The sequence below is a fragment of the Natator depressus genome, chromosome 9 (genome assembly GCF_965152275.1).
Source record: "Natator depressus isolate rNatDep1 chromosome 9, rNatDep2.hap1, whole genome shotgun sequence".
In the NCBI taxonomy this organism is placed as follows: Eukaryota; Metazoa; Chordata; order Testudines; family Cheloniidae; genus Natator; species Natator depressus.
The window spans coordinates 41,645,873-41,663,574 of NC_134242.1; the positions used below are offsets into that span (position 1 = coordinate 41,645,873).

At 41.9% G+C, this 17,702-nt stretch overlaps 1 protein-coding gene across 1 annotated transcript in view; it reads left to right on the plus strand.

The window, feature by feature from the left end:
- LOC141994024 (vesicle-associated membrane protein 1-like) overlaps positions 1-16,925 on the plus strand; it is a 92,828-nt gene extending 75,903 nt beyond the window's left edge. The window contains exons 2-5 of the mRNA XM_074963973.1: positions 2,700-2,823; positions 7,049-7,207; positions 9,048-9,099; positions 11,673-16,925. Coding sequence (XP_074820074.1) covers positions 2,700-2,823; positions 7,049-7,207; positions 9,048-9,099; positions 11,673-11,689 — 352 coding nt within the window. The 3' untranslated portion in view covers positions 11,690-16,925. The remainder of the gene's footprint in view (positions 1-2,699; positions 2,824-7,048; positions 7,208-9,047; positions 9,100-11,672) is intronic.
- The last annotated feature ends 777 nt before the right edge of the window (positions 16,926-17,702 follow it).

A 17,702-nucleotide genomic window follows, 5' to 3' on the forward strand; every position in this document is an offset into this window, starting at 1 on the left:
TCTCAATTTTTTTTAAATAAATAAAGAATGAATGAATGGATGGATTCAAAACAATTGGGACTTTATTTCTTTTGCCAGCTGTGGTCGAAGGGCGGGGCGGGGGGGGAGGGGGATTAGCTTACAAGGAAGTACATTCACCAAAGGGAATGCATCAAGGACAAACACACAGAACTGTCACACCGTAGCCTGGTCGGTCATGAAACTGTTTTTCAAAGCCTCTCTGATGTGCAGCATGCCTAGCTGTGCTTTTCTAATTGCCCTGGTGTCTGGCTGTTCATAATTGGCTGCCAGGCGATTTGCCTCAACCTCCCACTTACTCTCTCAGATATTATGGAGCACATAGCAAGGAGCAATAACAATGGGAATATAAGTTGTGCTGAGGTCTAACCTACTCAGCAAACCACGCCAGCACCCTTTTAAATGTCCAAAGGCACGTTCTACCACCATTCTGCACTTGCTCAGCCTATAGTTGAACTGCTCCTTACTGTTGTCCAGGCTGCCTGTGTACGGCTTCATGAGCCATGGGAGCAAGAGGTAGGCTGGGTCCCCAAGGATAATTATTGGCATTTCAACATCCCCAATGGTAATTTTCTGGTCTGGGAAGAAAGTCCCTTCTTGCAGCTTTTCGAACAGCCCGGAGTTCCGAAAGATGCGAGTGTCATGCACCTTTCCCAACCATCCCACTTTGATGTCAGTGAAACTTCCCTTGTGATCCACCAGTGCTTGCAGCACCATTGAGAAGTACCCCTTGCGGTTTATGTACTGTCTGGCAAGGTGGTCCAGTGCCAAGATAGGAATATGCGTTCCATCTATTGCCCCACCACAATTAGGGAACCCCATTGCAGCAAAGCTATCCACTATAACCTACACATTTCCCAGAGTCACTACCCTTGTTTGTAGAAAGGTATTGATTGCCTTGGCTACTTAGATCATAGCAGCCCCCACGGTAGATTTGCCCACTCCGAATTGATTCCCCACTGACCGATAGCAGTCAGGCGTTGCAAGCTTTCACAGGGCTATTGCCACTCATTTCTCAACTCTTAGGGCAGGTCTCATCTTGGTATTCCTGTGCTTCAGGGTGGGGGAAAGCAACTCACAAAGTTCCAGGAAAGTGGCCTTATGCATGCAAAAGTTTTGCAGCCACTAGGAATCATCCCATACCTGCAACACTATGCCGTTCCACCAGTCTGTGCTTGTTTGCCGGGCCCAGAATTGGCGTTCCACTGTATCAACCTGCCCCAATGCCGACATGATGTCCCAATTGCCACATCCCGTGCTTTCAGGAACGTCTGTGTCCATGTCCTCCTCACAATCATCCTTGTGCTGGCGGCTCCTAGCCAGGCTCTGCACATACTGCAGGATAATGGGTGAGGTGTTTACAATGCTCACAAAAGCAGTGCGCAGCTGATCAGGCTCCATGCTTGCCATACTATGGCATCTGCATGGGTAACCCAGGAAAAAAGGTGTGAAACGACTGTTTGCCATTGATTTCAGGGAGGGAGGGAGGGAAGACTGATGACGTACTCAAAACCACCCGCGACAGTGTTTTTGCCCCATCAGGCATTGGGAGCTTAACCCAAAATTCCAATGGGCAGCGGGGACTGTGGGATAGCTACACACAGTACACCATTCTGTGACTCATTGCTAGCCATGGTATTGAGGACGCACTCCGCCGACTTAATGCACTTAGTGGGTACATGCACAATTGACTGTATAAAATCGCAAAAAGAAAAGGAGTACTTGTGGCACCTTAGAGACTAACAAATTTATTTGAGCATAAGCTTTCGTGAGCTACAGCTCACTTCATCGGCTCGAAAGCTCATGCTCAAATAAATTTGTTAGTCTCTAAGGTGCCACAAGTACTCCTTTTCTTTTTGCGAATACAGACTAACACGGCCTGTATAAAATCGGTTACTAAAGATCAGCTTCTATAAAATCGACCTAATTTTGTAGTGTAGACATGCCCTTAGAGACCAGCTTCAAGTCTTTTTTTTAAGCCATTGTAAGGAAGTTAGGCCCTACCTACACATGCTTGCTGGAGCACATGTTCAGAACTGTTGCTGTGGTTTGTTTGATGCCTAGTTCTGCAGTTGACAAACAAATGGACTTAGCCTCGTTGCCAGGGGAGAGTTTTCTAAAATTTTAGTGTTTCTGCCTAACCCCTCAGAGGATCTTTGCTAGACTGTATCTTGCATTGCAAGCAGGGCACACTATAGCTAATGAAAACATGGAAATAAATTGCACAGAAGCTAACTGGAGTGCTTGGTAAGATGCCCATTATGCATTGTTCCATGGATACTCTGAGCAGTATTTCCTCCTCCCTGACTTCCACTGCTCAGCCAGGGAAGAAAGATGATTGATAGCTAATCGAAGGGCCTATCCAAGGCACACAGGATTCCTGTTGACTCCAGTAGATATGCCTGAATCAGAACTGTTTAATGGGGAAAATGAAGGGAATATCAGAACTAACCCGGAAGGGCACAATTTTCAAACTTGGTCCCCCAAAGTCAGGCACCTGGTGCCTAAGTACAGAGTTAAGTGCCTAACTTTGGACACCTGCACTAACTGACAATCAATGGAAGGCTAGAAAACTCTGCTTTTTATCTGTGCGTATACACATCTTGGACTGGTAGCAAAGTGAGGGTGCGAATGAATGAAATTCAATGCATGTTCAATTATTTTCTTTGCTTCTGGTTTAGGTCAGCCCCAGTTCCCACCCAAGGTGCCGGAGGTTCCACAATTTCCGGGGCAGGAGGGCCTCCACCCCCCACCAATGTGACCAGTAATAGAAGACTGCAACAGACACAAGCTCAGGTCGATGAGGTGAGCTGCACACAACAGGGGCACTGATGAGATTTTATTTTTTAAGATGATTAAATCACTGTTTGCCCAGTTAAAGATCCTGTCGCCTTTATTCAATTGAAGTCAGGGGGTCTATGGAATGAGATTTATGTGAGATAAGGTTTTTAATAGGCAGATTGCAGAAGAGCTCATTCATAATCTTTATACCCCTAACAACTCTGCTCACAAAACAAGTATGACTTAGATGTTACCTCTGTCATTGTTTGCAAATAGCCAATATAAATATAAATCCTTTCTGGGATTATAAAGACATAGGCCCTGCCCCTGCAAGCTATTCCTTATGGGAAGGACCCTGTGTCTGAAAGCCTGGATTAGTTTCCAGGGTCAGGCTGTAGTTAGCAATAAGGGCTTTATTTAATTTATTTGGTTACTATTAAAAATGAAATTCAGGCAAAGACAAACAGTTGAGCAAGTCCACAGAGCAACAGCTCCAAGAAGTCGCCAGCTACTTTTTGAATGATAGTTCCGTATGAGACCTAGTTCCAGCATGGATTCCCTCTTCATTGGGATAATTCCCCTTAACAATCTTACTCCTCGTCATGGATCCACAGGATAGTACTATGACCCCTCACTTTGGAACAGCCTCTGGGAGGACTCCTTCAGTGAGCCAGACCTCCTACGGGCCTCACTGTTCCTTAAGAGTAAGTCACATGGCTTCACTGCCTCCGTAGCCTCGACCTCTGGGCCTTCAGCAGTCCTGCTTCCCACCATGAACCCCTTTCAGCAAGTCCCACTGAGGCGGACTCCTGAGAGACACTTGTAAATCTTAAGGAGCAGTGCATCTCCGACAGCATCTTCAGTGACCTTCACGCAGTGTTGTCAAAACAGAAAGGTTTATTAGTCAACAGGAACCCAGCGTAGAAAGCCCTTGGTTAGCATAGAGAAAAGAAAGTGGCTCTGGGCTAATCAGAGTGGACCGTTCTCCTTAAAGTGGTATGTCCCCATTGGCTTCTGCTCTGAGTCTGTACCCTCTTGTTCAAGTTAACCAGGCCAATCCTACCTGGCCCTTCTTCAGTCCTTTGTTCTCCAATTGGTTAAACACAGCTGGCTTCCTACAGAGGAGGGAGGGGGGAAGGGGGAATGGACCATCCAGGGTCATTAGTTGCTAGGTAGCAAATGTCCCAAAGTTTGGCTTTGCCATTGTCTTCATGGATTCCCCAATGATATGGGCCAAACTCAAGACACCTAGGTGCCATTGACACCTTTGTCATAGCTGCCCAAGAGTAAATAACCTTTTCCCATGATTCATACAAAATATTACAGAAAATTCTCACTCAGTCACACTCATCATGCCAGCATTCATTTACCACCATATTCACTGAACTAGTAAAGCTAATCCTGGGTGCAACCCATCGAGCTAATCTTGGGGTTTGATCATGGATAAGCTGCTGGCTTGCACTACGGCCAGTTATGTAGTGCAGACTTTAGATGTGTGTATTAAGTACAGTATGTAGAAGACTTCCTAGGCCATGCTCCATTACCTAACCGAACACCACATAGTTAGGAACAACTAGTTGTAGAGAACTCTATCTTGCTCTCTGTGGATCCTTAATGCCAATTCAGATGTACAAACACCAAAAAATATCCATTCAACTGGTGTTGGGATTGTCCCCAAATGCACCTCACAAGTATAGGAAAGACGTTTACAGAAATCATCCAACCTGAGCTTCTCATTATACATACAATTAATATTATATTTTAGACAGAGTTTTCCTCCTTTAGAACCTTCTTCGGCTTCATGTCCTGGATGCTCCTTTGCTAATATTTGGGGCAGATCAGAATAGCGTCCAGCTACAGAAAAGCCTAGGCCCAATTCTTCTCTCCCACTGGTTTTACAACAGTGTAATTATATTTACCTTAATGGAGTGACTTTTCATTCTCACTGTGGAAAGTGAGAAGAGAATCAGGACCACTGTGTCCCAGCCTTTGGTAGGACCCTGCCTCAGTTAGAATCATAAAATAAACTTCTCTACCTAAATAGACTGCATCATAAGGGTGCTGTGAGCATTTACATTGCTCAGAATCAAAGCAAATGACCCTACTTGGGAAGTGAAATATGATTAGTTTATTGCTTAAAAGGAGCTACTTCAAACGCATGAAGGGGGTGCTTCAAGCAGGAGAATGGAAATGGCTTCCAATAATAGACTGGCCAAACCAAAAGCCTAGAACTCTCCAAAATTCCAAAGACCTGGTTCTGAACTTTGTGGCCTGAGACACACTTTAGTTCTGATATGTTTAACTCAGGCCTACTGGAGTCAGCTTCGTAGTGAAGAGGAGTTTGAATGGAGAGAGAGAATCAGGCTAATTGTCAGGGAAGTCACTACCTGGTGAGTCTGGTAAGTGGACAGCAGGTGACCATCAATCCCAGGGTGCACTTGAAATGTCCAGATTCACTTCCATGGCTAGTTCAGACTTGGGATAGAAGTTGCTGTACGTTGGTAGTCCAGAGAAGACATTTAAGGGAGCAGGCAGAACTCACGTTTTATGTGGTGGGGGAGCTCAGCCAACTGATAAATCGCAGGCTGACTAGAATCAAGGAGGCAAAACTCTACTGGGATTTTCAAGATAGGACATATGTCTCAAGCCAGATCCCTTGAATTTAATGGAACTGTGTTGATTTCCACAGCTGAGGATCTGACTCATCATGCTTTACTTTTATCTTGCCCTCTTACTTCAGTCTTTTCCTAGGAAATGTTTTTGTTTCAATGTGTCTTGTGGTAAAGCATCCGATGAAGTGAGCTGTAGCTCACAAAAGCTTATGCTCAAATAAATTTGTTAGTCTCTAAGGTGCCACAAGTCCTCCTTTTCTTTTTGCGGATACAGGCTAACGCGGCTGCTACTCTGAGACCATCCTTTAGGTGGCACCAAATACTTGCACTATGGAAATCCAGCAGAGAAGCTATGGTTTTACTACAGTGCCATTTCATTTCACAAGGACAGGAACAAAACTTTACTTGCGAGTAGACGTGAAATCTCACACTGACTTCAATGAGGCCAGGATTTCATACTGAGAACCTAATTCTGCTCCCACTGGAAGATAATGGGAGTTTTGCGTTTGACTTCAATCAGAGCAGGATGGGACCCACTATCTTTTGTTTTCTCTTGTACATAAATACAAGATGCATCTTATAACTAAGCCAGCATGTAGGGTTTCACTGTTTTTACTGTGTCCAAAGTGTGTGTTTGACTCTTGATTTTTACTGCTAATTATTATTATTCTGAACAGATTGAATTAGATTAAGTACAATTGACATAGTCTGCAGTATTAATAATTTATAAGGAATTGCAGGCCAGTCTCACATTGACTGCTGCCATACGTGGGCACAACTTTATTGACTTAAACAGAAACTGTGCCTATGTAAGACGTTGATGAAGTTGGATCAGGATTTCTATTTTTAAGCATTAATTGGCTAAAAATGCCCAATCAATGTAAATATATTTCAATATGTATAAAATAACTGAATTACTATGCCTTTCCCAGTACCTACTGTGTGTATCTTCCAATCTATGCTCTTTTGGGCATCAGGCCCATACTGGTCTCCATGGTGAAATTAACAAAGACTAGAGTTTTTCTATCCAAAATGTTCTCCCCACCTGCAATACCAAACAGGATTTCAGACTACAATCTGAAGAAGGAAGATCACCTTGTCTGCGAAGGAGGTTGTGGTAGCTCCTATTAGAAACTCTTATCAAGCCTACTTCTATAGTTATGATAGGGCAACTATGTTGTTAAGTCATCAGCAGTGAAAATAATACCTTTGGGCTTGTGTTCCTAACCAGCACTATGAGCTAGCATGTAATGCAAATGTGTTGGTGCCTGCCCTGTGATAGGTATGTCAGCCAGTTTCCTGTAACAATAGCTGCTTTGCTAACTGGGTTAAAGCACCAGTGCATGCATGTTCCTCAAAAAACTTCATGGAAATAACTAGAGTACATTTTAATGTCTTAGTATTTTATAGTCTGTAAGGACACTTGAGCTCAGCATGATTATGTGCATCTTACTATCTACCTAGGGCTCCTAGGATAAGCTTGAGTAGCCCTGTTATAGAGGAATTGTCTATATAATAGCAAGCCATAATTTTTACCTTGATAGCAAAGGGACCCTTCCCATTTGCCATGAGATTTCAGTCCTATGAATACAGCTTTTCCATGTATGGAGTCTGCTAACTGAGGGTTATCTTTTCAGGTGGTGGACATCATGCGAGTGAATGTAGACAAGGTTCTAGAAAGAGACCAAAAGCTTTCAGAGCTTGACAACCGGGCAGATGCATTACAAGCTGGTGCCTCACAGTTTGAAACTAGTGCAGCTAAATTGAAGAGAAAATACTGGTGGAAAAACTGCAAGGTAAAGAGGATAGGTATTTCTTGTTAAATCTGTTAAATGTTAATTGTTTACTTTCACTTTGCTTTAATGAGTCCTTGTAACAGTAGGTTGGCTTTAAATGACCCTTTTTCTTAATGCTGAAAAGTAAGATATGTTACTCTTTAAACCAGTAGGATAGTCTTTGTAAGCTATAGTGACTTTGAATAGAGATAGACTTAACCTACACTATCTTTGTGCTATCTGAAATTTGAATCATAATTATGAGGCTTCAGCCAATTTCTGGAGACAAGAATGAGAGAACATAGGAATTACAATACAGAATCAATCCAGTGATCCATCTAGCCCAGTATCCTGCCTCTGAAACTGGCGAGCACTGGCAGCTTTGGAAGAAGGCACAAGAAACCCTGCAATAGGCAGCTATGGAATTAGCTTTCCCAAGGGGAAGTTTCTTTCTAACTTCCCCCAAATAATTAGAAGTTCGCTTCTATACTGAAGCTTGAGCAATTATATCCCTTTCAAAGCTCTTGTTAAGTTCAATAGTTACTATGTAAACTCCAGCCAACTTTTGGATTTCACAGACTCTCTAGAATGTTTTGTAAAAGCTGGGGGTATCATAAAAGTTTTTAATTTTTTTTTTTGCAAGAAGTTCCCACCCCACCCTCATCTCAGATAATTCAAACCCAACTGTTTCTTTGGGGAAAAATTTTTAATTTAAAAATCTAAGTGTGAGAATATGTGACATGAAAACTGAAGAAATTGATACACATGCAAAAACCTCAGCCCCAACATAATAAAAATACACTTGAAAACATGCACAAAGCCAGTATCAGCATAGCATATATGAAGAGTGGGGTGGAAAAGCCTTTCTCTCCTTGTGGGGGTTGATGAACCTCTTTCTCCTTCATGGAGGTAAGCTTCTGGAGGTAGAAGACGATGACGACCTAGGGCCTCCTCAGGCCACCATGGGAAATGAAGGAAGAAGAGAATCTCTTCAGCAGGGCCAGATTAAGGCTAAGCAAAGATTGAATTCACCAAAATCTTGCCCCTACCGCTCAACAGACTCATCCTCTCCCTGGAACAAGGAAGACCCCTCTTCCTTCCCATCCTGAAACCACCTACTCCTCCACTCCAGTATCATCATTTCCAGCCCCCTGCCTCAACCCTCCTTCTCCCTGTCCCCATGCCAAACACCCATCCATATGCCTCCCCAGTGCAAACCCCAACCCAGTTGCCTGGCTTCATTTCTGTCTCCCCTAGAAACCTGTGGTGCTACTGGCAATTCACCTCCTTCTCAAGTAAGACCAGCTGTCTCCAGGGCTGGATCCTGACCCCCTATCCTGACCCCCCAGGTCCTCCCTGCTTCCCCTGAAAAGAAAGTAAAGTGAAGAAAGCTTCCAGACTTCAGGAGCCAGAGGAGGAGTAGAGGGAGAGGAGAAGTGGCCATTACCAATTGTTGGCTCTTCCTTCCTGTCACACATTAGGGCCCATCTTGACTCTCACAAAGTGTGTGCTTTTCAATCACGTTAGCTAATCAGGTTATCTTACCATGATTAAAAGCCCTGTTGAGATCCTGGTGAATACATCTGAAGCCATATTAGCTGGCCACCTTATAACTTAGGCTACAACACAGCCAGCGAACACAGCTTCAAACGTGTTAGACGGTATCTTAACAGATGCTCTCTCTCAGATTGTCTCGGTTCTAGGAAATGCTACATTAGGGACCTATAAAAATTGATTACAGGGTGTCTGTGCAATGATTAAGAACACTGGGACAGAGTGAACAGCCCACCTAAAGATAAAACCAGGAGCGACCTTTTACAATGCAAAGACCTCATTTTTCTTTCTTTAACTCTCTTTATAGATGATGATTATCCTTGGTGTAGTATGCGCAGTCATTCTTATTGTAATTATAAGTAAGTAATTCATTTTTTATGTACAATATAAATAGCTCTGTGATTTCCAATGTCCTCATGTGAAGGAAATAAAACATTTAGGAAGATAGTCTGACTCTGAATATTCCCTTCAAGTGTCCTGCTGTTATAAGGAAATATACTATGAATTTCACTGAACATTAATTGACTGTGGGTTGGAAACATCCAAGTTTTAATGGCACCCACTCTGTTATACTACATAGTTTCTCCCAGTTTAAATATCACCATTTCAAGATTAGATAACTTTTATGCAATCTCAAAGAGCTTCAGTCCTACTCTCATTAAAATCCATGACACAAATCCTATTTACTTTAGTGGGAGAAGACTCAGTCGTGTAAATTAGCTCACTGTTATAGAATCTGGACAGCAGGCCAAATTTTAAGTTACATAGGGGTGCTTAATGTGATTTTTCAAAAGTGCCAGTCAATGGCAGTTAAGCATGTAGGTGCTTTTGAAAATCTCATGAGGTGACTATCTGCATCTTTAGATATCTAAAACCTGGCCCAAAGCTGCCTTGAGTTCTCAGTGACACAAGGAGTGTCTTGTATTCTGCATATCTATATAATACCTGGAAATAGAATATGAACAATGGGTCACAATCGTATAGGCGGCAAAGCAGGGATATCATAATAACAGGACTCTGTGTTCAGATTTCATACATAGATAGAGACATTAGTATCAGAAAGGAAGGATTGCAAAGTCTTTTCTTTTTTAATATATATATTTAATATAATATATTAATTTATATTAACCCTAATGTCTCTATCTGTGTATGAAATCTGAACACAGAGTCCTGTTATTATATATATTATATATATATATAACTCTATGTGTTAGCAACAGCTGTTATGAATGAAGTTGTTTCTTTTATGTAACTTTAATATGGCATTAGATATTAAAACTGGGGGTTTGTTCAGTCAGACAATACTGCCAGTAATCTAAAAGAGATTTAACAGCAAATTGTGTTATAAGCATGTACTAATACCTTCTTCTCAGATTACCTACTTCACCTTCAGTCTGTGTATGTTTGCTTCTGTTATACTTACAAATGATCAGTAAACATGAGTTAGGTGCATGATGTAACGTGTGAGTTATATAAAAGCTGGCACCAAAGTGACCCAGAATGATTTTGGGTTTCATAATTCTGAAGCTACAAGAATGGAAATGGTAGCACAGGTAGTGGAGGCTTAGCCATGCCATGTACGTGCCCACTGGTTTCAGTGGGTTTGTGCTCGACACACTTAAGCCCTGCCTCTGCAACCTCAACTACATTGCTATTTATACTCACGCTAGCTCAGCGAGAGCTAATACAAGTATATGTACCCGAGCATGGGAATCACACCCCTAGCTTGTAGTGTAGACATAGGCTATGATTTGAGGTTGTTTATATAATTGTTAGGCCTAGTGGAATACTTGAGAGAATCAGTGCTTTAAGGCTCAGGGTCATACATTTTTTCATAAATACTTCTTTGCACTCCAGGTTGTTGTTGTTTCCATTCTGGTACAGCTTAGAAGTCCCAACTTACTTTAGGACCCCACTGTGCTAGGCACTGTACATACACATAGTGAGAGACAGTCCAAGCCCCAAAGAGATAACAATCTAAATCAGTGGTTCTCAACTCTGGTCCACCGTTTGTTCAGGGAAAGCCCCTGGCAGGCCGGGCCAGTTTGTTTACCTGCCGCGTCCGCAGGTTCAGCCGATTGCGGCTCCCACTGGCCGCAGTTCACTGCTCCAGACCAATGGGGGCTGCAAGAAGGGCTGCCAGCACATCCCTCGGCCTGTGCTGCTTTCTGCAGCCCCCATTGGCCTGGAGCAGTGAACCGCGGCCAGTGGGAGCCGTGATCGGCCAAACCTGTGGACGCAGCAGGTAAACAAACCGGCCCAGCACACCAGGGGCTTTCCCTGAACAAGCGGTGGACCAGAGTTGAGAACCACTGATCTAAATAGACAAATCAGATGAGGGGTGGGAGAAAGGAAAATATTATCCCCATTTCACAGATTGAGTACTGAGAGGCAGAGAAATTAGGCCCTGATTCAAGACAGCATCCCTTTCAGCACAGCACTTAAGCATCTACTTAAATCCCATTGAAGTCCATGGGATTTAAGCACTGACTTAAAGTTAAGTGTGTTCTTAAGTGCTGTCCTGAATAGGGACCTAAGTGACTTCTCTGGTGCTTAAAACACAGTGTCTGGTGCAGTCACATCCATTTCACTGGGCTAAATGTCACTGTGTAGTGAGAGCTTTATCAGGCTATGATTGAAATCAATTGGAGTTCTGCCCTTGATTTGTATGAGGACAGGATCATACCTTCAATGATTAACCCAGCACATTTATCCTGCAGCTCAGACCACCACCGTTTCCAGAGCTGCCCATTCCCAGACACTGCGATACCAAAATACAAGTTGTTATTGTAATAACACCACAGTGTGCTCCTTAGGCAGGGTTGTGCTAATGTGCTTGCCTGTTTTCTGACTGGATATGCTCTCTGACTGAAGTCCAATATTAACTATATGATAACATCTGTTGTTTTCTTTTTCCTTCTTTCCTTCCTAGTTTATTTCTGCACTTGAAAAGGCAACGAGGGGAAGGCTTGGCATGGCTTGGTTCATCTTTTCTGATGTTCTCTTATTGAACTCTGCTTTTTAATTCCTGGTGTCTTGGGGAATTTTGCCTGTTATAATCCGTAAGCATTCAGTGTAGTGTGTTTGGTATTATACTGTTTCCACATGAAACTGTACCAGCTAAATACTGCCAAGTAATTCCATGTGTTGTCTTATCATTGTGTCTTAAAATGCATCCACAATGACCTTCAGAAACTGTAATATATGAAAAGCATCCTACACTTTTCAGAATCATAAGAGAACAGTTATAGGGAAAGTCCTTACTTTAAAAGGACACTGACATGTAGTTTAGGCCCAAAATTAAGATTTTTATTAAATAGTAGGGCCAAAATCGTCAAACTTGACGGCCTAAATTAGGCTTCAAAATCCATATCTAAACACACAAATAAATGTGGCCTGATTCATCTAGAGCACCTGCTAATTCTGTTTTAGTCAATGGGAGCTGCAGATGTTTAATGAATCTGAATGTCAAATTATTTGTATTTAGGTGTCTAAATATGGACTCTGGAGCCTAATTTTAGGCACCCAGGTTTGAAACTATTTGGTCTAGGTTTTGTACAACTACAGGAATGCTTTCCTGGATTTAAACTTTCCATTTGGTTGTTTCCTATACAAACCCTGTGGCAGCATGGTAGTGTATGAGAACCAGAAGGAGAACTGGATGAGAAGCAAGAATGACACTGACAAGAAAACAATCATAAATAACCAAAAAAAACCTTAGATTGTTAATAAGCCAAGATGGCAGCCCTCAGATTTATGGTTAATGTATGGCACTTGAACCCCAGTTCTGCAAACACTTATGCCCATGTTTAACTTTAAGCACATGAGTAATCTTACTGAAGTCAGGGGGCTCTGCACAGTTACAGGGATATGCCCATATGCATCAATTTGCAGGATTGGGGTGCCTTTTTTCATGGAATCTCACCAAATGAACCATTTGAAAATCAATCAGTGGGAGATTGTGGGTGCGAATTGTGGCAGGGAGGAGCCATGAAAGAACAGTTCTTTTATAAAGTGGTCCATGGAATGAAAATGTCACAGAACTGCTGATCTGAGGCATTGTTATTAGTAACACAAGTAAGGCAATCTATACAGTCTTAAACTGACAGCATCCCCTTTTTAAAAGGGCTCTGTTGAGATATTTTTTATACTTTTTTAAAACTCACTGTTTGTATTCTCAAAAAAAAAAAAAAGGAGGACTTGTGGTACCTTAGAGACTAACAAATTTATTTGAGCATAAGCTTTCATGAGCTACAGCTCACTTCATCGGATGCATGAGCTGTAGCTCACGAAAGCTTATGCTCAAAAAAAATGTGTTAGTCTCTAAGGTTCCACAAGTCCTCCTTTTCTTTTTGCGAATACAGACTAACACGGCTGCTACTCTGAAACCTGTTTATATTCTGTTTACAATGGCCCTTGTTGCTTATGGAAGTTTGAAACTGAAATAGATTTTCATTTCAAATTTTTTCCCATTGTCCACACACACACACACACTGGTCTGTTGTTATAGGGTTGCTCACAAGCAGTGAGCTTCTGGCTTTGTATTAGGATTTTTTAAGCACTGAATAATTTGTCTAGAAGAGGGAGGGATTACTATCCAGAGAGAATGATATTGGTTTTTGTTTTCAAACAAATGTAACAAATACAAATAAAGATGTGTCAAATTTGGAGCCTAATGATCCTGACAGGATCCACGTAGAGTGATAATTGATAACTTTTCCGCAGGATTTTGAAAGGGTAATTGTTGGCATAAATACCAGAAGAAGTATTTGGTTTTTGGTTTTTATCTTTGGCTGCCATAGACAAAATTTGTAAATGTATCGATACACCTGCAAATATTCTCATTGTAAACCATCATTAAATATGGTGTTAGAGAAAACCCAAAACAGCCAATCAGTATATATACACTAACGTGACATTGTAATGGACGTACATACAAATTGTGCTTAAGCAGAATTCTGAAGAGAAAATAAGCAATGGCTAGTTGAAAGGCTCTAGTTACTTTATTTTTTGCTGTCTATTTATTGCTTTATTTTTACATGTTCCATATGACAGCGAAATAGCAGATCCCCACAGCCTTAATGAAATGGAAATGTCATTTTGAAAGCTACTAATGTATTACTGGGCATAATGATATGTCCTGCTTACTTCAATCTTGTGAGGGAATAAATGCACAAACTCCAAAAGCTCATTGTCTAGGGATAGAACGTTTGTTTACTCTAAAGTAATTAAGGGCCTGATCTTGTGAGGTGCTGAGTGCCATTCCCATTGACTTGGCAGCCTGCAGGATAGGGGACTTGCAGAAAAAGGCTAAGCAGTCCAACTTGAAAACGTTTTTTAACCAGCAAAACAATTGTCTGGCTCTTGTAAAAAAATAACTGCCACTCAAACATTTAGTAGTACATTACTCCCTATGTAAACTGATTTATTTCCATGAGACTGCTAAAAGCTTGTATAGAGGAGGGAAATTTGCACTAGTGTAATTATGTCTATGTAGCTATACGAGCGAAAACCGCTAATGTGGCCACACTGCCTTGGTGCAACACATGGCTTGCACTGGTGCAGAACATCGACACTGAAGGTAACTAAATAGGGGCAACCCCCCATTCTGAATACACAGGCCTAACTTACTGCTCACTGTGAGTAAGGATAGCAGAATTAGCCTCTCTAGGTTCTCAATTAGGGGTACTCATACCCTGGAGAACGCAGAGGTCTTCCCTGGGGTACATCAGTTCATCTAGATATTTGCCTAGTTTTACAGCAGGCTATATTAAAAGCACTTGTGATGTCAGTACAATCTAAAATTTCATATGCACAATGACTTGTTTATACTGCTCTCTATATAAGGCTATGATTTTGGTATGAGTATTTTTATTAAAAGTCATGGATGGGATGCAGGCAATAAATAAAATCACAGAAACGTACACAGAGCTGGCGTTTGGGGATAGCAAGCAGGTCAACTGCCCAGAGCCCCTTGCCACAGGGGGCCTTGCAAAGCTAAATTATGGGCAGCAGGCCTCGAGCTTTGGCTTCACAAGTGAAAAACAGGCTCATGTGTCACTCTGAAATGTAAGTACAATATTTATATCCCAATCGATATATTTTATAATTATATGGTAAAAATGAGAAGGTAACAATTTTTCAGTAATAGTGTGGCAGTGACACTTCTGAATTTTTATGTCTGAATCTGTAAGCAAGTAGTTTTTAAGTGAGGTGAAACTTGGGATATGCAAGACAAATCAGCCTCCTGAAAGGGGTATTGTAGCCTGGAAAGGTTGAGAACCACTACTCTAGGGAAAGCTGTAGATCTAAAGGTTAACAAATCCCAGCTAGGGACAGAACCAAAGTAGGAACTTTAGGGGAGGTGGAGAAGGGGAGCTGGGTAGCTCAGGCACATTGTAAGATCCAACTAGAAAATCCTGAATGACTTGTATTTCCAGGATTGCAGAATGTGCACTTGCTCTCCCTTTGGGCCTTGTGTGGAGGTGCCCTGTATCTCCTAAGTAGTGTACTGTAATGTATACTACTTAGGAGATACATTACAGTATCCATTACTTAGGCTACATCTCTTAGGAAATACATTACTTGCTAGAGCTCAGAGCTTATCTACAAGGGGGGAAATTAACCAATTTAGCTATTTTGGAATGACATCTATAGCTATTCACGTATAAATGAGCTATTCTGGAATAACGCCCCCCAGGTAGACCGTCTGTTCCAGAAGAAAAGTGATTTATTCCAAAATAATTACTTAGCTTTGAAAGTGGAGTAATTATTCTGGAATAAAGTCATTTTTTATTTTGGATTAAAGTGAACCCCTGGGCAGATACTCTGGAATAACTATGCCGATCAGTTTCCTCACATGGAGAAGCCCTCAGCAAATAATTCACAGTGAACAGTTTATCCACAAAATGTCTCTTCTTGTGTCCTGCAAAATGCCTGCAAACAGTTAAAAATGTCCTCACCTTTGGTAATTAAATATATTAAATGAATGTTTTTAACTCTATGGATTCATCATGAATAAGTCACTTGTGACTATTTGACCCTTGCTATTTGTGCTGTACTGGCTAGTTGTGATTGGTAAGATAAGTCACACAGTAATGTTTCTATTCCATGACCTGGATGAGTGAGCAAGCACCTCCTTCCCTGCCCAGCTCATCTTCACAGCTTACAGAAAGGAACTGCTGAATGGCTTCCAAATGGGGGGGGGGCGGTGAATTTGCTCAGTCAGTGGTAACATAGAATTGTGCAATGCCATATTCTTCTGCACTGTGGAACCCTGTAGCTGTAGCATGGTGCAGGTTACAACCTATGGAGCTATAAAACAGAAAACCCACCGCACCCACCAAATCACAGTTGCACATCTCATTAGTGTTGGAGCCATGATTTATTTATTTTTTCTACTCACCATGTCTTTAAAAAAAAGGAAATTTAAATTTAACATATAAGTCAACCCAGAACTACAGCTGCCTATGTGAACGTCCAATAAGTGTTATGTATGAGCAAGGATGAATTATTGCTGGTTAGAGTGTAAAGGGCCCAGTTATGATTGCTCTAGCACAGTGGTTCTCAAAGTTTTGTACTGGTGACCCCTTTCACATAGTAAGCCTCTGAGTGTGACCCCCCCTCCCTTATAAATTAAAAACACTTTTAAAATATATTTAACACCATTATAAATGCTGGAGGCAAAGCGGGGTTTGGGATGGAGGCTGACAGCTCTCGACCCCCCGTGTAATAACCTCACAACCTCCAGTTTGAGAACCCCTGCTCTAGCACATATGTGCATGGGTGGGGCTGGTAAAAGGATTCATGGGGAGCTTCTCCCCCAACCACACCCCAGCAATTCCACATAGGAGGCAGCCATAATTTGGCTGTTTGTGAGGGCCACCACCTTGGGGATTGAACTGGTGACCTCCAGTTCTGAATGCATCCGATGAAGTGAGCTGTAGCTCACGAAAGCTTATGCTCAAATAAATTTGTTAGTCTCTAAGGTGCCACAAGTCCTCCTTTTCTTTTTACGGATACAGACCAACACGGCTGCTACTCTGAGTTCTGAAAGTATGAGTCTGTACAGTTTGAGCTAAAGAGTCAGGCTCTGTATCCGACCATTGTACCAAACCCTCATCTTCTGGGGGTCAGGCAGAGGGGGACTTGTAACACATGCTGACCCTGACCATTGGATTACACATACACAACACGGAAGAGCAACTGGCACTGTTAGCACACACCAAAGGGAGGATGGCTGGAGAGGGGTGTATCCAGGGACCCTTCCCTTACTACCATGCACCTGTTACAGCAGCTCTGTCCCTATTCCATAGCTGTTACAGGGGGTGCCATTGAGGCTGTTCCAGTTATTACCCCAGTGGTAATATTTGCTCCTGTTCTGCACAGACATAATATTTCCAAGGATCCCTGCTTGGACATTTCACTTTCTCCCCTTCTAACACAGCTCACCTTGCATTATTTTGGCACTAAAATATAATATATGGTATGTAAAATGTGAGTGACTTAACATTGCACTGAGACCCAAATCTTTGCACTTCCTCACTTGTCTATCTAAATATGTTGCTGTAACATCGGTGTCTTCACTTAATAATATTAGGCAAGGGTACTTTCAACACATTGTAAGTGGCATAATTAAAAAAAATCTTGTAAAGATCCTAACTATAGCCCTGGCCCCATAGGACTAAGACCTATTTAAAGACACTGTTTAATCATTTTTAAAGCCAGCATTTTTAATTCCTTGGGATCTTGTATAACGTTAATCCTATAGCAGTTCAAGGCTGATGAGGTCTTTTCTAAGCATGCAGAGCTCTTGGCACTTTTTTTCTTTTTTTCAACCGAGGTCTGGAATGAGTGATTAAAATACCTACAATGAGTGAACAACACTGTAATAATTACAGTAGGAAAGAAATATAAAAATTAAAGTCCAGTACATGTCTAGCTTGACAGCCAGGGGAATTCC